The following is a 19,434-nucleotide window of genomic DNA, read 5'->3' on the forward strand; positions in this document are numbered from 1 at the left end:
ACACACACACACACACACAACAACAACACAAATACGCACACACAGATTTACATGATGCCAGCATTCTTGTGCATTGGGTTGGGTGTCATGCAAGTATGTAGTCATTTATTTATTTATTTATTTTAATGTGTGGAATGCCTCTGTGCATGCATGCATTGGTCAGTGAATGTGTGTGTGTCTGTGTGTGTGTGTGTGTGTGTGTGTGTGTGTGTGTGTGTGTGTGTGCGTGTGCATGTGCATGTGCATGCATGCGTTTGTGTGACCCAGCTGCTGCTGAGCAGCCCCCCCACTCCCCAAGGATGTTTGGCCAGCAGAGACAGACAGCTCTCTCTCCATATCTCTCAGTTTCTCTCACACTTTATATATATTTATTGACATCTCTCTCTGTGTGTGCCTCTGTGTGTTTCTCACTATATCTTTCTCTCCACATCTCTCTCTATTCAATTTCATTTCAGTCTTCTTTGGTGTAATGGTTCAGATGAGTCGTGTTGCAAAAGCACCTAAATATAATAACCTGGAAATAGCAATAAACTAAGTTGAGGTGCATATTTCTCTCTGTCTGTCTTTCTCCCTCTATTGCTCTCTGTCAGGCTCAAGTCCATTTGATTTTTATTCAGCAGTGTTTCAGCTACATTCTTACTATACAAAACAATTTAAGAAAGGGCTTATGTTTCCAAAAATGATCTGACTTGTGTGTCTGGATTTGGATCATATAATTATCTGATGCTGAATCGAGTTTATGAACAAATTATCCAGATTCCAGTCTTAGTCAAACAACTGACAGAAACATTTTATAATATCAATTTAAATGGCTGGGAACTGAACTGATGTGAGCAAAGGATAACTATTACTTTTCATTTCAAAGGCTGGCCTGCCACCTTGTGGTCATAGATACACCAGGATTTACCACAACAATTTCTTATAATGTCTATGAAGTCATGAAAACATAATAATTACAGTCATACCTGTAATCTGAAATACCTTACTTTTAGAAAATATATGGAATCATTTGCTGTGCATATTTTGAAAATGACCATCTCTAAGCTTGATATGTAAAGTAAATGAAATAGATTATTATTGCCTAATTAGTATAAAGATGACTGGAACATGGTGTGTACATTTAAACACAAGACATTTAGACATTTAATATTTGTGCAGTGGTTGGGTGGGTGAATGCATAATTTTGTCTGTACAATAAAACAAAATATGAATCAGTATATTGCCATGTATACCATAAACTAAGAGAATAATTAAACAGAGAGTACAGGATTAAGCTTACATTAATAATGCATCCACTAAGTTTGGAGAGGGAACTTTTCAAGCTTCCATCAGGATCCTACTTACATAGGAAAGGTTAATAAATACAGGATAACACAATGATACAATCATTTTCTCCTTTAAATTTAACATTCAGTTCTGCCTTACTCGCAGGTTTCGACTTTATCTCACAGGTAGGTACATCAGAAGGCTGCTAAATAACACATGATGATCTACGTGGAAGTCAACAGATATAAATTATGTCAGCATGCACAAATGTAGAAATAACTCATAAGGTAAAGCTACATACAACACAATGGTGAAATCATATCTAACAAACTTGCAGGTGTGGCAGCATGGTGTTAGACCAGGGATTCAAAACCTTTTCATACTAGCAACCACATGTAGAGGTATTATTTTTTTCTTAGGTCCATCAAATAATTTGTTAAGTGAATTAAATTTGTCAAAAAGTATTAGTTCTCAGCAGGGCCGTCTCAAGGAATTTGGGGGCCCCAAACAAGTTCACCCACACTTTATTACAATAAATTATTTCTGACAGTGCAAATACCACTTATATATGTTGCATACTGTACACATAATAATATTTACATTAGAACGTTTGCAATACAAAAACAAAAAAAAAAAAAAAAAAAAAAAACACCACCATCCCAAAACAACGAACATATAACGAAAGTGCAAATTGCATAGTAACTATAAAATCACACTGAAATTAACATTTCTTCAGTTTGTCGTTGTTGCTGTCTGGGGGCCCCCGGCCAGCTCGGGGCCCCAGGCAATTGCTTGGTTTGCTTGCCTTGTTGCTACGAGCCTGGTTCTCAGTGCACCTATATTTCATTATGGTGAATTCTATTTTAGTTGTAAAAATTTTAAAATTTAGTTCGTGTAAAATTTTGTTGTAAAAAAAAAAGAAAAAGTTTTACATTCAATATGAGCAAATCAAAAATCCAAATTATTTGTTGGGCAGTACATGTCATTTAAATTTCTAGGGAATCCGATGGTACCACATGAGAACTTGTCAATAGGTCCTCCAAACTTGACACATTCTCACTCCCAGGTCGTCAAAGTTGTGCTCTCTCACTTTTCTCATGTGTCAGTGTCATGTGGTTAGGTTTAGACCACAAAACGACTTGGTTAAGGTCAGGGAAAGGTTCGGTTTAAGCATAAAACCCACATGGTTAGTGTTCGAGAAAGGTTAGGTTAGGTTTAGGCAACAAACCACTTGGTTAAGGTTAGGGAAAGGTTAGGTTTAGTCAATAAAACGGAAACTTGACACTGTGTCACTCACACATAAAAGGTTTTGCTGGAAATGAGATTTGAACTCTGATCTCATTGGTGAAAGGTGAAAGTCCTTGCTTACATGCCTGCCCTCCACCTCAACCGCCAACCCTCATAGACTTTCTTGCTCTTTATACTACGTCACCATCACCTGCATCTCATGCTGACACCAAAGAATGCCTTTGACGTCTGTTGGGTGGCATTTGCCACCTGAAAACGATGCTGTTCTCGCTTGGCACAGGATTTGAACTCAGGTCAGCAGAGTGAAAGTCGTGTTGATGTCTCTTACACCACACTGTAGTTACCTTCAGGATGCTAGAGGTTGTCCCACTTTAAACGCAACTATAGGTTGTACTAAGCTGCTTGTACAAACAATCGGTTTGTTTCTTGCTGGAGGACAGTCTCCAACTTTAAAGAATAGAGAAGAACTGTCATGTGTTGCTCTACATTTCCTTCTTGTTCTTACACACTGTAGTGTTTGGTAGCTAACTCTTTTTTTGGTTCTAGAGTTTGATCCTTGTTGTTTTTAGGCAACACATCAGCTGCTCTTGATTTTAAAAATGTATCCACACTGTCAGGAAGCTAAGATGGCTGCTCTAATTCTCCAGGCATCATCACCTTCACAGCACACCATGGCCAGTGGTGCTTTGGAACAGCTGATGGGTGTGGAAATTGTGCCTGCATTGCATGATTTCATGATTTTTATTGAAAAAAGAATGTGTTGATATAGCCTTTCCATGACCCACCTGTCTCCACACTGGGGTCAAAGAGTGGGTCATGAACCATAGTTTAAAAATTGTTGGTCTAAGACAAGAGATTTAAATATTGTATATTTAAATAAATATTGCATGTATGATTTATACCAGTCTAACATATCAGAAGAGGTGATGGCCGGGGCGCCCTGGTGGCTCCCCTGGCAGTGTGTCTGCTATCTATCAAGTCCTTGCTGCAGCTGCCTGGGTGTGACCGCCCCCAACCTCCTTCCTGTCACTATCAAATAAAGCAGAAATGTCCAAAAAATAATTGTTAAAAAGTAAATAAATAAAAATGAGAGGTGGTGGCTAGCAAAGTGCTTAATGTGATAGATGGTTAAGTACCTCTTTTATTAGCTAGCCATATACTTTCTCACATCGGCTCTATTATCTGTATATAATCATAGGTGCCACTCTGTCGTGGAACATGTTGATGTCATTTGCAACAATATACAGCAGTGTATCTATTTTCTTTGTAGGTTATGGTCTCTAGGGGCAAGCAGTCAGATTCAGCTCTTGGTTTTTACATCTGTAATTCAGAGTGTCATGCAGTACTGTAAAACAGCCTGGTACTGCAGTCTGTCTGTGCAAATTAAAACCAAACTGTCCAGACAACTGCCACTATGCTCCAAGACAGGCCAGCTGCTACAGCATTTTTTTTTTTCTGGCAGCTTACCACAAGAGCATTGCGAAAATGAAAATCCGATCACAAATCACATAAAAAAATCAAATCAAGCGAATTATCCTCCAGCTGAAACAGGATTGTACAGAAAATTAGAAATATGAAATTACACAATTAAATAACCCAAATTGATACTTAATTTTAAACAGAAAAATTGAATTTGCAAAATATCTTGGAACTTCAAAATCCATTTTGTAAACACTGTGACCTCCAAGAGCCAGAGAGGGAAATTCACTGTGTCACTGTGTCAGAGAGAGTGTGAAAGGTACCACTGTTGTGTTGTTTCATGATGCTGAGTCTGGCAACACTTGCAAAACTTAGAAAAATACACATTATTGTTAAAAGCAACGTGTTTTGGCAGATAGCCTTCTTCAGGTAATTACAGACACAGACTGGAGAGGTGGAATAAATGCAAAAGGGTAGGTGAAAGCAGCCAATGCCCTCTAGGCCACTTTGTTATGTGGCCAATGAAATGGCAACAACACACTAGTGTGTGGCTACATTGCTGGTAGCCAGGACTCAAGCTGTCAGAGTGGCACCATATGTATTGCACAATTTAGGCTAAAGAGAGAGAGAGATTACCAAAGTCTTTCACAGTAAAATTCTCATTCATGCCCTTTGGAAATAAACATTAAAGATTTTTTAAACATCCATAAAGCCTATCTCTTTTCGCTGATTAATATTGCAAGCACACAGACTCGTTGCGTATTTGAGACTTTCCCCTCGCTGCACTCCCTCATGCATGAGGATGTGTTCTGCCCATGCAAGACGATAGACTGCTTGCACAGAGAAAATCCTCTCATGCTTGGGGAAGATTTTGCTCTTGGGGAGTTCCCTGCTGCTCACTGGTACTGTCAGTCCTCTGATGCCATACAGGGCCTCAGTGATGCATAACCAGCATGCACACCAAGTTTGGTGTCAACTCAACTTGAGGTAGGGGAGAGTGGGGCAATTTGTGCCAAAGGGCAAGTAGTGCCACCCCTGTTATCTAGAAAACCATAGAAGAAGTTGGTCATGTGACCACATGTTTTTGAAGAGGCATCCATTTCACTCATCCTGCAAAGAAGGGAGACACATGGCTTGAGAGGTGAGCACATTTAAGTTCAAAAAACATTTTTTTGCCCTCCAAAGTAAAATTTCTATGATCAAGGTTTTTTGATTGCTGTGTTTGAACAATTATAGAAAACTTTGAAAACAGTTCACACAGGTTTTAATACTTTAGTAAGCTACACCATGAGTCTATACAGTTAGCATGATGTTAGCTCAGGGGTAAGTTGTGCCAGTGGAACAACTTGTCATTATATACTCTATATTACTTTATTGTATTTTATTGTTATTGTACATTGTTTTCTTACCTTTGATCATTAAAACTATTCAGATTCAGATGAAGATGATTTGCAGGTGCTCATTTTGGAAGTTTTATTTTGTTCTGGGTATGTGTTCATGTGGCACTAGGCCTTGTTATAGAAAAGTGGCCTGTGATCTTGTTAAAATAATAAATAAATGTTAAATAAATAATTTTGTATTGAATTTGCTTTACTTTTATATAGCATTATCATTTGTGACATTAAAATGATCTGTTTTACTTCAATTATCAATGGCACAATTTACCCCAGTGTATTCTCTCTAATGGCACAATTTACCCCGCACTGGGGGCAAGTTGTGCCACAAAACCACTTTTTTTTTTCGAAAGCTATATTTCTCAAACAGTTTCTATAAGATCCAAAGTGATTGTTCCCAGGGATGCACAACATCCTAAACTATATGTGCATATTTTAGTTGGAGGCATTACTGTAATCTCTTCGCTTTAAAGGCACTTTAAGTAAAAATTGGCACTACTTACCCCACTCTCCCCTACAGCATCTTTTCCTGTAAAACATGGAGAATTTTGTTGTCTATAATTTCCACCACTGTTGGAATTTCTAAACTTGTTTTTGTTGTTGTTGTTGTTCTTCTTAAATATTTATTACCAAGGTCCACAGATTCTATGTGTCAGGTTTTGTAGAAAGTTGATGTATGGCAGGGGCGAGCGGTCATAATAAGCTATAAATGCAGCGCATGCCCAAGCCCTTCAATTAAAATCTTGGTCTCCTAGTGTGTCCTTTTATAATATACCTTATTTCTATCATTTTGGTTGCAAACCGCTGCCTATATACACGTATCTATCTCAATTTGCTAGAGAAATGCTGGAAAGTTGACAGCTTGACTGTGATACCGAGTATTTACAGTAGTTTTGTAGCCGCTGTTTCCTGTACGTGGGTGTTTTGAATGGAAAATAAGCTGTCTGTGAATCAGCTTTTCAGAAGACGCATGCGCAACACGAGCAGCTACGCAGCAGCTCGCTTGAAATGTACAGCGGCAACAGCAAGTCATTCACTTGACAGCTAGCTACCGCTAACGTCGTGAGCTGGCTAGCTAGTACGGGAACGTTAACATTAGTTTGTTCTTTCATCTGCATCGTGCCAATCAAAATGGGTGAAAATACAACTTCAGTTGAGTAACCTGGCATGTTTCATGGATTTAGGCTATTGCAGGTGATGTGTTCCAAAAGGGTGCAGGCAAAAACAGGTCCGAAAAAACAGGCAGAGGTCAAAACACCAAAGAATAACTACTAGAAAGGATTGCTGGAAAGCTTGGCTCGAAAGACAAAGACAATCTGGCACAGAGGGAAGGGAAGGCAAGGACTAAATACACACAAGGGGAGAGGGAAACGAGGCACAGGTGAGACACATCAGGGCGGGGCTGGTAATCAGAGGCAGGAGACACTGGGGCAGGAAATGAAGTTTCTGAAATGACAAGACAGGTGAGTATCAAAATAAAACAGGAAGACAGGTAAGTAAAAAATAAACAAGATAAACAGAAAAACACAACCTAGGACATGTGAGACATCACAGTCCCTGAGCTTCATCAACGAGACTCCACCTGTTCAGACTTCTTCAGAAATGTCCAGGACACTTGGGGTCACCAATGAAGAAGACAACTTCTGTCTTTGATGATGTCATCTGGCTTCTCCCATTAGAAAGTCTGTGTTACTGACCTCCCCACCTCCCCAAGCACCTGCTAATGTGATTGACTTTGTTGGTCTTTATACTATGTGACAGTACAGCTGGCTCCATGGTCCCATTTGATTGGTTAAGACAACCTGATAATAGGAATAGATGAGAACAGCTTCTGACCCACTAGAAGGTGCAGTAGGGACCTACTAACCCCCACCTGTGGTGGGATTACAATGATAACCATTCAGTGGGGTAACAACAGTTGAACTGGGTGTCTTAGGAAGTAAATACAAGGCAGAGGTGACAGGATGCTCTACTCTTAAATACTGATATTATAGATATGTATTCCTCTTCATCTCTAAGACTCTATTTAAAATTTTATCTCTGTCAGTGGTGAACTGTTCACTCCAGCTGTTTGATAATAACTTGAATAGCACTTAACAGTGGTATTCAACAGCACTATGGCACCTCGCTTAACTGCCTTTTTTTTAATATCAATATTAGGATTAGAGTGTAATTCTTTTAGAGCTTACTTCTCCTAAGCTAGCATTTGTTAAGCAGTAGCTTCTAAGAATTGAACCCACAATGCGAGATTCGATTTCACAGTCAAAGTCCTTTAATACACAAAAATGGTTGTACAAAACAATGACAAAAACGATGGGGTTCCACTGGAGAGGCTGGACGTGGCAGGCAGGGTCTGAAGGCAGAGAAAAAGCCAAGAGTCAAAAACACGAAGCACAGCTTGCTGATGCAAATGTGAAAAAGGATCATTTCTAGCCTTCATTCAAGAGGGCGAGTCGGCCTTTATAGTTGCCTTTTGTTCCTATAAGTTCTAACGCAGCTCAGTTTATGATTTTATTCAGGCTGTCAACCTGTGCTGATGTGATTGAATTGTGGCGTCAGCTTTATTTTATTATAGCATATTATTACAGGCTATAATAAAAAGGCAAACTTACCAAATGCAATGATGTTCTTGTGTTGTGTTTTTGTGTTTTTACTTGCTCCCACATCCTTTTAACCCCTGAGGGGTCACACCTGGAGGAATTCAACTATACCAACTATACACACAGCACATCTGTGCAGTGCAGTGATTTCATGGGTTTCAGCGTCAGATGTGGACTTCAGCCATCGATGTGTAACTTGCGCATTTATGCAGTCGGCAATAGCTACATTGCCATGCATTCTGCCTTCTCTTTGCAGCAGCCGCAGTTTTCAATTTAGTGTGTAAATGTTGTTTTTCCTCCTCATCCTTTTCCAGTATAATACACTGCTCCTCCGCCGTGACATACACTGTGCTTTTTTTCCTTGTCGCTCATGTTTGTGATTGGTCGGCTGCCTTGGAACCCGCCTCTTATATGTGTGCGTTCACGGCTCCTGATGAGGCAAACCTGCCCTGCGTTCAAAATCACATACTTCTACTTTTTACTTTTAGTATGTACTGCAGCTGCCCTTACAAAGTATGTAGTGTTGTACACTACATACTTCAATTCCGCCGCCATCTTCTCGGCAAATTTGAATGTTGTTGTCAAAAGACATTCTTTATCTCAACAAGCTTCTCTGGTTAAATAAAGGTAAATAAATAAAATGGCGGTGCTGTTTCATACTGCGCTGCCGTCTGTCATATTTCTTATCTTCTGTCTTCCTGTCGCTGCTGCTGTACCTGAGCCAGTTTTGTGTGATACATGCGTTTTGTTGTCGTCTGTATGTGGGCGTGGCTTGTACACGCAACTCAGTCAGTGCGACATAACGTCTGCTGCGCATAGAATTGTGGGTCAGAATGTCCAGAGCAGCATGCTGGAATCCATACTGCGAAATCTGACTGGATGTAGTAGAACATCCTGGTACTCTTGGCATACTGCATTTGACATACTATGTATTGGGACATACTAAATCTTTTTTCCCTACTAAATAGTATGGTAGTATGAGTATTGGAACACAGGGCTGGTTCGAATGAGCGAGCTGATAACCAGCGTAGTGATACCGGTTATCCCTGATCACCATGATCTCGATTAGTGTAGCCGGATAGGTCTGAGAGATCCAGTGAAAACTAAGCTTGCTTTGTGATACAGGCCTCTGGTCTCCCCTGCAGGCCATCACATGGACACACCAAGAGAAGAATATACAGCACTTAAGTACACACAGAAATGTCCTTTGGTTAAAGTGATTAAAGTAGAATTAGGGGTACCTGTGGTAGGAGAAAGTAGAATTATTTTATATTTACTCAGTGGGTTCATATTTTCAACAATTTGACAGGAGTGGTGAAAAAGTGTCTTAAATGGAGCTGACTAAAAATATAACAATCACTCTTTGATTTATAAGCACTGACTTTGTCACATGTGAGTGCGCCAAACCGAGGACTTAGAGCCTGTTCAGCTGTCTGATTGGCTCTCGAAATGGCTTAAAAGTGGGTGTTTACCCAGAGGGCATTGCGAGACTAATCATTCAGGGGATTACAGCCAAACAGAACAATAAACAGGGGTATCAGGTAATGTGTCATCTCATTACAAAGGTCGCTAAGCTTTGTTTTATTGCTGCTACACCCAGCTTTACATTGAAATTAGTACATTTGTGTTTACTATAAACCCACATCCTGATCTACCACTATACATTTCTTTTGTTTTAATATTGCCTGTTATAATGATAATAATAATAATAATAATAATAATATCATTATTGTTATTGTTATTATAATTAGTGTTGTTGTTGTTGTTGTTGTTGTTGCCTTGGTCAGGGGAACCAGAGCAAAAATGGCTTTGATAAAGCAAAGGGAATAAGAGACAGAAATGTTTACAAGGGGAAAAACTAATTGCTGCAGAACATACAATGTAAGCCATCACTGGGCGCTTTCTCATTCAGCAGCTGCTTTTGAAGGAGGTGAAAATGAAATGCAGCAAATGCTGCAACAGCTGATCACTGCCAATGACATTCCAGGTTTTTTGTTTATGTTTTCCCTAGTTGCCTAGTTGTCCCTACTTGCCTTTTTATTGTTTCCTGTGGCTGGAGGGTGTCCCAATGCTGGTGCAGTTCATCTGCCCTCTCCCTCTGACGCGGGTCCATCTAGTGTCCCTCACTGCTGTTTCACTGGACCTCAAACTCAAGTGTCACTCAGAAACCAGGGTTAGAGCTAGAGCTGACACTCATAAACCAAACTCCAGTCTACCAGGTCTTGTGAAATGTTCCTTTGTCTAACTGTAAGTTCAACCATACTTGAGACTGTCTTTCATTTAAAAAAAAAAAAGAAAAGAAAAGAAATACACTACTGCCACTGCTGCCTTTATTTTGAAGGCAAAATGGCTTCACTTCCAGTATTGTTACTTTTAACCCTAGCTAACTTAACATAGTTAGTCCCCTCCCACTTCTCCATGGTAACCAAACACTACACACAAACTGAGAGGATACAGAGTATACATTCCACACAGCCTTACAATCAGATAGATAGATAGATAGATAGATAGATAGATAGATAGATGCACAAGTCCATCCTCCAAGAAGTCTTTACCTGCTAAAGCTCAACCACAGGTATTCTAGACCTTTATATATACATGTGTGTGTGTGTGTGTGTGTGTGTGTGTGTGTGTGTGTGTGTGTGTGTGTGTGTGTGTGTGTGTGTGTGTTAAAGTTCCTTGTAACTTTTACAGTGGGATTGTATTTAGTAACTAGACTTTATAAAGTTTCTGAAGAAACTTTGATGTGCTTGCCTTGCGAGCGCCTGGACATGCGCTAAATCAGCAGCCCTGTGCTGTTTGTGGGCTGTGTAGTGTTGTGGCTCTTGCCCAGACGGGGAGTTGAACCCTGGTCTCCTGCATGGCAGGCAGAGACACTATCCACTGTGCCACTGGGGCCTGTGTGGGCGGAGCCAGAAATGAGGCTCTATGAAGCACACAGCATGAGTGACAGTGCTGCTTCTGTGAAAAATCACCTAAACGTAGTGGTCAAACTACTGCTTTGTTCTCAATGACAGTAAGTCCGAGCAGAAAATAAAAGGTATCATGAGAAAGGCAAGGCTTTGGGCTTTCAAACTGTGTCAAAATTATTTTCCAACTCCCAAAAATGCCCACCTTAGAGCGAGTTGGAAAAGTGTGCCCTTCTGCTTCTCTCCTGAGACTTTGCATTCCAGATATAATGGGAGTCTATGGGGGAGAGAGCTGGCACTCCTGCCTCGTTAAGGGTCACAGTTTAAAAAGTTGAAGGTACTTTGCTTTTGTATTTGCATTTTTCAAAGCACAACTATTTTTCCTACTACTTTCCAAAAAATTATGCATGTGGAGTGAAAATTGTGGCCAGGAGAGCAAGTTTAAGACAAAAGTTTTAGGCGAATTTTCAGGGCTGCTCCACTCTAGCCCTCAGGAATGCCACTCTAGCTCACGCAATACACACTCATTCAAAAGTCAGAGGCGGCTCAAAAATAACTCCAAACTTAAACTGTGTTTTATGGCAAACTAAAGCAGACATGAAAAATTGAAGATGACACACATAAAGTTGAAGGTCTGCTGAGTCATTTAAGCTTTGAATGGAGTCTGTGGGCCAAAGAATGAGGGAGCTGTGAGGCTTTGAAAATGCATGAGTGTCTGCCGATTTCCCATTCTTTTTCTATGAGGGCAAAATCGCGATTTTAAAATTGAATTATGAGAAATCCTAAAGTCTGATCGGTTTGAAAATTGACACACCTCTTCTTCTCCACAAGACGCACATTTTTCGTATTTGATGCGTGGACGCAGGTCCAAAGCTCTGGGCTCAGGAGCCTTCCAAAGTTTTGGCCATTCATTTCGGATGGCCGAAATTTTCAGGAAAATTGGAATTTTGAGAATTCCGTGGGTCGGATTCCTTATAAAAGTAATAGCACACTTCTCCCAATGGGGCCGCACATTTTCCCAATTCATTGTGGGGGCCTAAAACCAAAGCTGTAGGAGGAGTAGCGCGCCGAAAAAAAGGTGGAATAATAAAAATAATAATAAAAAGAAGAAATATGCAAGATTTTAAGATGTGTTGCCTTTTCAAGGCAAGCACATAATGACCACGAGCTCTCATAGAGGCACCCAGATAACATTGAGCAGTAATGTGAGCTGGCTTTGGCTCTGAGCCATGGAGGGACGTCTGAGCTGGCCTTGCATCTTTTTAATGTAATGTCTGACTTCACATTCATATTGATAAACACATTATTTACATTACTATTTATTTAAACACATTGTTTCCTTTATTTTGAGCAATTACAATGTGATTAATTGTTAGTCATATTTTCTTTAAAGGGATAGTTCACTCATTTTGAAAAATGTGATATTATGTCACTTCCTTCCTAGCTGTTCTGTAGGACAGCAAAGTTAAGATAAGCTTACTTTTACTCACTTTCTCACTTTCACTTTTATGTAACTCTCTAGTGCAGGAAGATATTGCATATATTTGACCCTTTTAATGTAAAAAAAAATCTTTACCAGGTCATGAGTATCTAAATATTCAATTCTTTTCTGAATGACTGGGGGTCCTTGGTTTGAAAAACGAAGCCGTAGAGTAAAGACCTGATACTTGACTATCTGCCACTGACCGCTGTTCTTTCATTGTTTTGTTTTTTTGCCTTCAGGCTACTGTCCTCAGTTGTGTGTGTGTGTGTGTGTGTGTGTGTGTGTGTGAAGTTTGTCAAGATGCCAGCAGGAGACGGGAAGAGTGACATGGAGCGTCTAGGTGTCTTTAAGGAGATGGGCTACATTTCCATAGGAGACAAATACACCTTAGCTTCATATCGTAAGTATACTATGTACCCATGTCCCTGATTTGCAGTCGTCTTGTAAATCACAACTAAACAGGTGCAGCAGAACTTTCCCTGGTGAACATTCTTGAAAATAACTGCCTTATTCCCCTCAAATTGTTAAATAAACAAAGTTTGACTTTGATGATATGTAGTAGCAAAATTACAGAAAAAAATGTTGACTTTTTTTTTTTTTTTTTTAAGTCAACGATAGAACTACTTTCTTGTGTGGACTAAGCTGTTTGTGCTGGTCCTCAGTTATAACAGTGGCTGGCAGGTGCCTGAAAGGTAGGCTTCATGAAATGTGTGCAAGGGGGGTGAGCGGACAAAAAGACAAAGCTCGCTATAATATTACTTGCCAGTTATCTTAGCCTCAATATTGGTCACATGTAAAACCTCCGCTTTCCAAGTTATGAAGATGTGCTAACTGAGTTATGTGGTAAGTTTCTATGTTAGTGCATATGTACATGTGTATTTTTGTGTCATTATAACTGTGTTCAATGAAGAAAACAAATGGTAGCAAACCCAAGCAATCTACCTGCATCTCTATGGTCGTTACTGTTCCTCTGACGTGGAGTGATACAGGAAGTGCAGAAGTTAGTTTTAAACAGCGATTTCAGAAAATTGTATATGTGCACTCAGTAGTCATATGTGCAATTTAGCTTCAGAAAGCAACACTTGTAAAGTGAGGCTAAACCTTCTTTGAGTGGATGTAATTGGTTATTTTAGAGAATGTTAGCTGGGGGGAAGTCCAGCTCAGTGGCAGGAGGCTAACAGTTAGCATTTGGAGCATCCAGCCAGTATCCAGCACTCAGTAACAATGAGAGGAAGATAACAACACTACTGTCCTACAGAACAGCTGGGGGTGAAGAGAAATATCACATTTTTCAAAATGGGCAAACATTCTTTATAAATGAACTTTCCCTTTAAATTCTAGATCCATTCAATGAGTCGGCGTATCACAGCCGTCAGATGCAGGCAGGCGTTGCTAAACACACATGCGCACTACAGAGTGGCTTCTTTGACTCCACGTTCAGACGGATATTTGAACGTGAAGCACTGAACGATCCTCTGAGACTGGCCCGGCGATACCGCATCCAGCAGGCCAAGAAGAACCTGGGCAAGGCCTTTCTTCCCTGTAATGGAACAAAGACACCGTGAGGGAACACAGACACACACACACACACACACACACATCAGAGAACACACAAACATACACACACAAATACACTAAAGAAAAAAAAAAAACAGTCTTCGCCATTTAATAACAAAAGGTCATACTCACCAAGATATATCTTAAACAGTATACACAAATATTTATGTCAAAACATTTGCCTTCACATAACAAATGGGTAGTATTAATATGTGTTCTGTATCTTAAAGCATTAAGGACTTATAGATTAAGGACTTATACAGTCCCCACCTCACCATTATGTGAACAGCAGGAAGGCTGCAATTAAATCAAAATCAAAATGTCACTTTGCTGACTCTTGTACAAAGGGTCTCAGTATGTCAACAAATACTCCAAAATGAACCATTTCAAAATGGAATGTAATTTCAAATAATAAATGACTTTCAGAGATGTCCTATTCAAGCTGTTCCAGTCAAGGAATGTGAATATATTGATATGATTTGGATTTACACAAGTAGCAGCAGGGTGTTTGAGATTTCTCTAGAGTTAAAGATTTCATTGGAATGGCTTTCAGTGGAAAACTTTGGAGAAAACATGGACCATTTGTAAATTCCAGCACAAAAATGCTTGAATTGCAAACACTTGAAGATACTGTCTATTAGTGCAAAGTTATGGCAGCATTAGTCCAAACTTATGAGCACTGGCCTTTGAACCTTTCATCAGCCCTAGCCATTGAGTCTATAGCCGCATGTGTGTGTGTTGACTCATTTCATTGCTGTGTATCCCCACTTTCTCTGTCGGTCTCGACCTGTCCTCAGGTCTGGTTCAGGTAGTCACTATGGGACTCTGTCAGGACCAGTCGAGGCCATGAGTGCCTTGACAATCACCCAGAAAGCTCAGCCCTCTCCTGGACGCAACATCCTCACCTCCCCTGCCAAGAAAGGAAGTGGCTACAGGTATTTCTTTTTTCAGTCTGGGGGGTGGTGGTGGTGGTCTGTTCATTTTTACATTTTATTTATTTATTTATTTTGGTAGTTTTATGTACAACTTTCTTGTGATGTACTTTCAAATTCATAATTGTAATAATTACAAATATAAATCGTATTTTTCGTATTTTCGTATTTTTTTTAATCTATTTTTTTCCAAAATTTTCAGTATTTATTTATTTATTTATTTATTTTTGCTAAATGCTTGCTAATTTTTCAGATCATTTTTGGCCATAGATACAATTATTGCATTGTTTTTTTTTCATTTCTTACTAATTTGCTCATTTTCCCAATGTTTTTGAAAATAATCAAATACATTTTCTCAGGTTTGAAAGGTTTAATTGAGATCCCCTCCCCTCCCCCCACCCCAGCATATAATATTGACAGGAAATGATGCAACTGAGTAACATGTTATTCACTGCAGCTTTCCCAATTTAACACTGTCCAAAATGGAGCTGTATGCCTCAGACCCCTACGACAGGGCCAAGGAACTACTGAAGGTAACACTTAACTCTTAACCCTAAATCTCCCTTCATCTCCTACATTTTAATTCCTTATTTCTACCCAACCTGTGAAATAGCAGTAGGGAATGCTAAAAGCTTTTTTTTTTTTTTAAATGGAACTTTGATTACTGCCTTTAAAAGTAACTTGTTACATGACAGTGTTTTCTATCTTCTGAGAAAAGTCATGTGTTGGAGTAACATAGTGTTCCTCCCAAAAGCCTGTGTGATGCCTTATGTTGAGTATTCTTCCTACTTGTGTGTTAACACAGTAGTTAATGCATTACAGAGCCATGTGCACCCATAATTAACTCTGCATGGTAATAACAGGCATAACAGATACAATAGCTGCTTTATAGTTCACAAAGTCTGGGGATTATATTTTCATTTGTTTTGGCACTGATAAAAGAATCAGTCTGATAATGGCTTGCTAATTTGAAAAGGTAACTAAGCACTTGATTTATATATGAACTGAAATGTGCTAAGTTACTAATTACCACAGAAAGTTACCACAGAAAAGTAATGAGTTTGCTAATGCTCCATAAATATGCTGCACCAATATTGTAGCTCATGTTTTCATAGTTAACATTGCTGTAGAGCTCACTTGTTGAAAAATTACATTTTGGAGGCTAGATCACTCATTTTAGTCAGGAGAAATCTCTGTCCTCTCTCTGCATAGAAAGGACTTCACATTCTCACAGTTTTGCAGTAATTTCTACACTCAGTGGTGATAATAAAAAACATTTTAATGAAAAATAGCACTTTTGAGTCTACCATTGCTTTAAGCTAGTACTGCCACTACTTTTAGTGACACTACCGCCCAGCACAGCTTGCATCCCTACCACATGTGAAACACTGTGTTTGTGTGTGTGTGTGCTCCAGAGAGAGATAGCAAGCCATCGCTCCAGACTGAAGGGTGGCCCCTTCAAGCTCAACCTTCACCCCAGAGACTATTTCCATGACAACCCATACCATAGTGGCAAGCCACTCCCACCAGCAAATAAGCCACACCTACCACAAAAGAAAGACCTACCACTTCCCTTCAAACCTCCCTCCCCCAGTAAACGGGTAACTATCTATAAATGTATGAGGGTTAAATAGACACAATACATGGACAAAAATATTGAGCCACACCTCTTAATCATTGAATTCAGGTGTTTCATTCAGTCCCTTAGCCACACCAACACTTGGCCATGCAGTCTGCCTTTACAAACATTTGTGAGAGAATGGCTCGTTGTAAAGAGCTCACTGAATTCCAGCGTGGTGCTGTAATGTAATAGGATACAACTGTTGCAACAAGTCAGTTGGTGAATTTTGTCCCTTCAAGATATTCCACCATCAGTTGTAAGTAGTGTTATTGCAAAGTGGAAGTGTTTATGAACCACAGCAACTCAGCCACCAGGTGGCAGCACCACATAAAGTTACAGAGTGGGGTCACTGAGCGCTGAGGAGCATGGAGTGGTGTAAAGCACGCCGCCACATGACTCTGGAGTGAAGGAAACGTGTTCTGTGAGTGACCAATCACACTTCTCTATCTGGCAGTCTGATGGACGAGTCTGGGTTTGGTGAATGCCAGGAGAACGTTCCCTGCCTGACTGCATTGTGCTGACTGTAAAGTTTGCTGGAGGAGGGATAACGCTATGGGTTGGTTTTTCTGGGCTCGGCCTCAGCCCCTTCTCTGCTTCCAGCTTTGTGGGACTAGTTTGGGGAAGGCCCTTTTCTGTCCGAGCAGGACTGAGCCCCAGTGCACAAAGCAGCTCCATAAAGGCATGGCTGGCTGAGTTTGGTGTGGAAGAACTGGACTGGCCCAAACAGAGCCCTGACCTCAACCCCATCCAACACCTTTGGGATCAACTAGAACAGAGATTGTGAGCCGGGCCCTCTGGTCCAACATCAGTGTCTGACCTCACAAATGCTCTTCTGGATGAACGGGCAAAAATTCCCACAGACACACTCCAACATCTGGTAGAAAGCTTTCCCAAAAGAGTGGAAGCTGTTCTAGCTGCAAAGGGGGGCCAACTCCATATTAATGCCTATGGATTTGAATGGGATGTCACAAAAGCTCCTGTAGGTGTAACATGTAGGTGGTCCAATACTTTTGTCCATATAGTGTATATGGGTCAAATAGGCCTATAGTCTTTTTCTTTAAAATAGGAACTGCTCCAGGCAATGGTGAATATGATGCAGTTTTATTGATTACATATTTTTGTAGATTTGATGAAAACTATACTGTTTGCCTAAGGGAATCTGAATGTTGTTTAAGAGCCCTTTGCACCTTGCCATCACTCACAAAGCTATTCTCAATTGAAACTAATGAAAATCCTGATTTCTGACTTGTGTATGTGCATTCTCATGTTTATGTGATTATGTCCTGTGTCAGGTTGGGGGAATGAAAGCAGGGACATTTGATGTTTATCCCCCTCATTCTGCTGATCCCTACACTCCTCGTCGCCCCAAACAAACCAGTCAAGAGTGCCGGATCTTTCGACCAGCTCCTGGTCCTAAGAGCACACCCATCAGAAGCATCATCAACCTCAATGCTAGCAGGTTCATGTCCTTACTCTTATCCTTACTTTCAGGTGAGATAGGGATCTTGTCATTCCCACCTCCATGCTGAATCTGTTCCATTGGAACCAATATAGGAGACCAAAAAAAAAAAAAAATGTATCTGGTCATTGACAGCGAATGACTCACTAACGAGAGACAATGATGATAACTAATGTTAGATACTAATATTAGCTAGGCTAGCTACAGCTATTCATCTTCACTGTCAGTGCTAGGTCTGTTAATCAAATTAAAATACTATGCTATCATAAATCTATACCATTGTAAAGTAAAGACTGCAAAGAACGCTTCACCGAAGCTATAAAAATTCACTCATAAAAATTCACAAAAAACTTTATCTTTGATTTCACTGTCTGACATTTTATTGTGACACCATATCTGGTTATTTTAGCACATTTGAAGCATTCAGATCTTCTCTGTAATCCCACCTTAAATGTTTTTCCTTTGCACTTTTTGATGAAGGAAGTCAGATTTCTCCCAGTGACAAGTCCAGTGGAAAGCTCCAAATAATGCTCACTCTGGCAGCCATACTGGACAACAACAAATTGCATTTGTAAACCACCTCAAAAGAACTCAAACACAACTGATTTCTGTGCTGTGTTTGACTTGGAACTGATCAGTTCGTCACTGATAATCTGATGAATTTTGTATTTCGATTAATGCATATTGTTAGCTTGTTAACCATAACATCTGTTCAGCTAATAATCACCGTCATGTTGGAAAGGCACCTAATTAGGACACAAGCTAATTTATCTATAGATACTACCAAAAAACACATTCCTATCTAAATCTCGTCTTTTGCTGTGTTTTTTGTTTATGTTGTTTCAGGGTGGTGCACTCTGCAAACTACGCTTCCCCTGCCTGAGCTGTTGTGAGTCTTTGACTACATTACCCATATTTCATCACCATGGGCTCAGTGTATAAATCATACCATGTGGCAGTCCCTGATATGGCAATACTTCTATGGGTCATGCCAACATTATAAAGGTTCTAGCAGTGATTTAATGTACCAAGAAGGGTTCCCTGGATGAATTTCTGGTGCAGGTGTAATAGATAACTAAGGACGAGGACAACCTAATCTTGGGCTCATCTTCCCTGAACTCAGTGCCATTTTCTCCTCTTTCTCTCTTTCCTCTCCCACATAGAGCCGGCAAAATGGGCAAGGGTGGGTTTGGCTGAGTTGAAGGGTACTGCGTGACACTTTGAATGTGCACCTTATCTTAGTTTGTTGGTTTGTTTTCTCCCCTTCTCTTTTCCTTCTCTTCTGCTGGCTGTTACTTTATGCATGACAGAAAATCCGAAGCCTATATTACACTTATACTGTCATCCCTCTTTAAATTCTGACTTTAATAAAATGTAATTGACATCGAAAGCACAGTTTGCTGCCATTTTTCTGGTCAGCAATTTCATAGTAAGTTTCCCACTTTCAGAAAAGACATTTGTAATGGTTTTTGAGAGGATGAAACAACTACCCAATTGAACTGTTCAGGGCTAACAAGAGGCTACAACAAAATGGTAAGTTTCTCAT

General features: G+C 40.0%; 1 protein-coding gene across 2 annotated transcripts; it reads left to right on the plus strand.

The window, feature by feature from the left end:
* Window positions 1–5,067: 5,067 nt before the first annotated feature.
* On the plus strand, window positions 5,068–19,244 carry cfap96 (cilia and flagella associated protein 96). 2 transcript variants are annotated; one of them, XM_030061239.1, is made up of 9 exons: window positions 5,068–5,074; window positions 12,559–12,719; window positions 13,661–13,880; window positions 14,674–14,811; window positions 15,266–15,341; window positions 16,224–16,409; window positions 17,722–17,888; window positions 18,735–18,777; window positions 19,052–19,244. In XM_030061239.1, exons 2-8 carry the CDS (start codon window positions 12,620–12,622, stop codon window positions 18,769–18,771), a joined length of 924 nt encoding a protein of 307 aa, XP_029917099.1. In that variant the 5' UTR covers window positions 5,068–5,074; window positions 12,559–12,619; the 3' UTR covers window positions 18,772–18,777; window positions 19,052–19,244. The 2 variants fall into 2 exon arrangements, with proteins under 2 accessions (XP_029917099.1, XP_029917098.1); XM_030061238.1 differs by having other exon boundaries at window positions 18,735–19,244.
* The last annotated feature ends 190 nt before the right edge of the window (window positions 19,245–19,434 follow it).

Source organism: Myripristis murdjan, chromosome 10 (assembly GCF_902150065.1).
Source record: "Myripristis murdjan chromosome 10, fMyrMur1.1, whole genome shotgun sequence".
Lineage (NCBI taxonomy): Eukaryota > Metazoa > Chordata > Actinopteri > Holocentriformes > Holocentridae > Myripristis > Myripristis murdjan.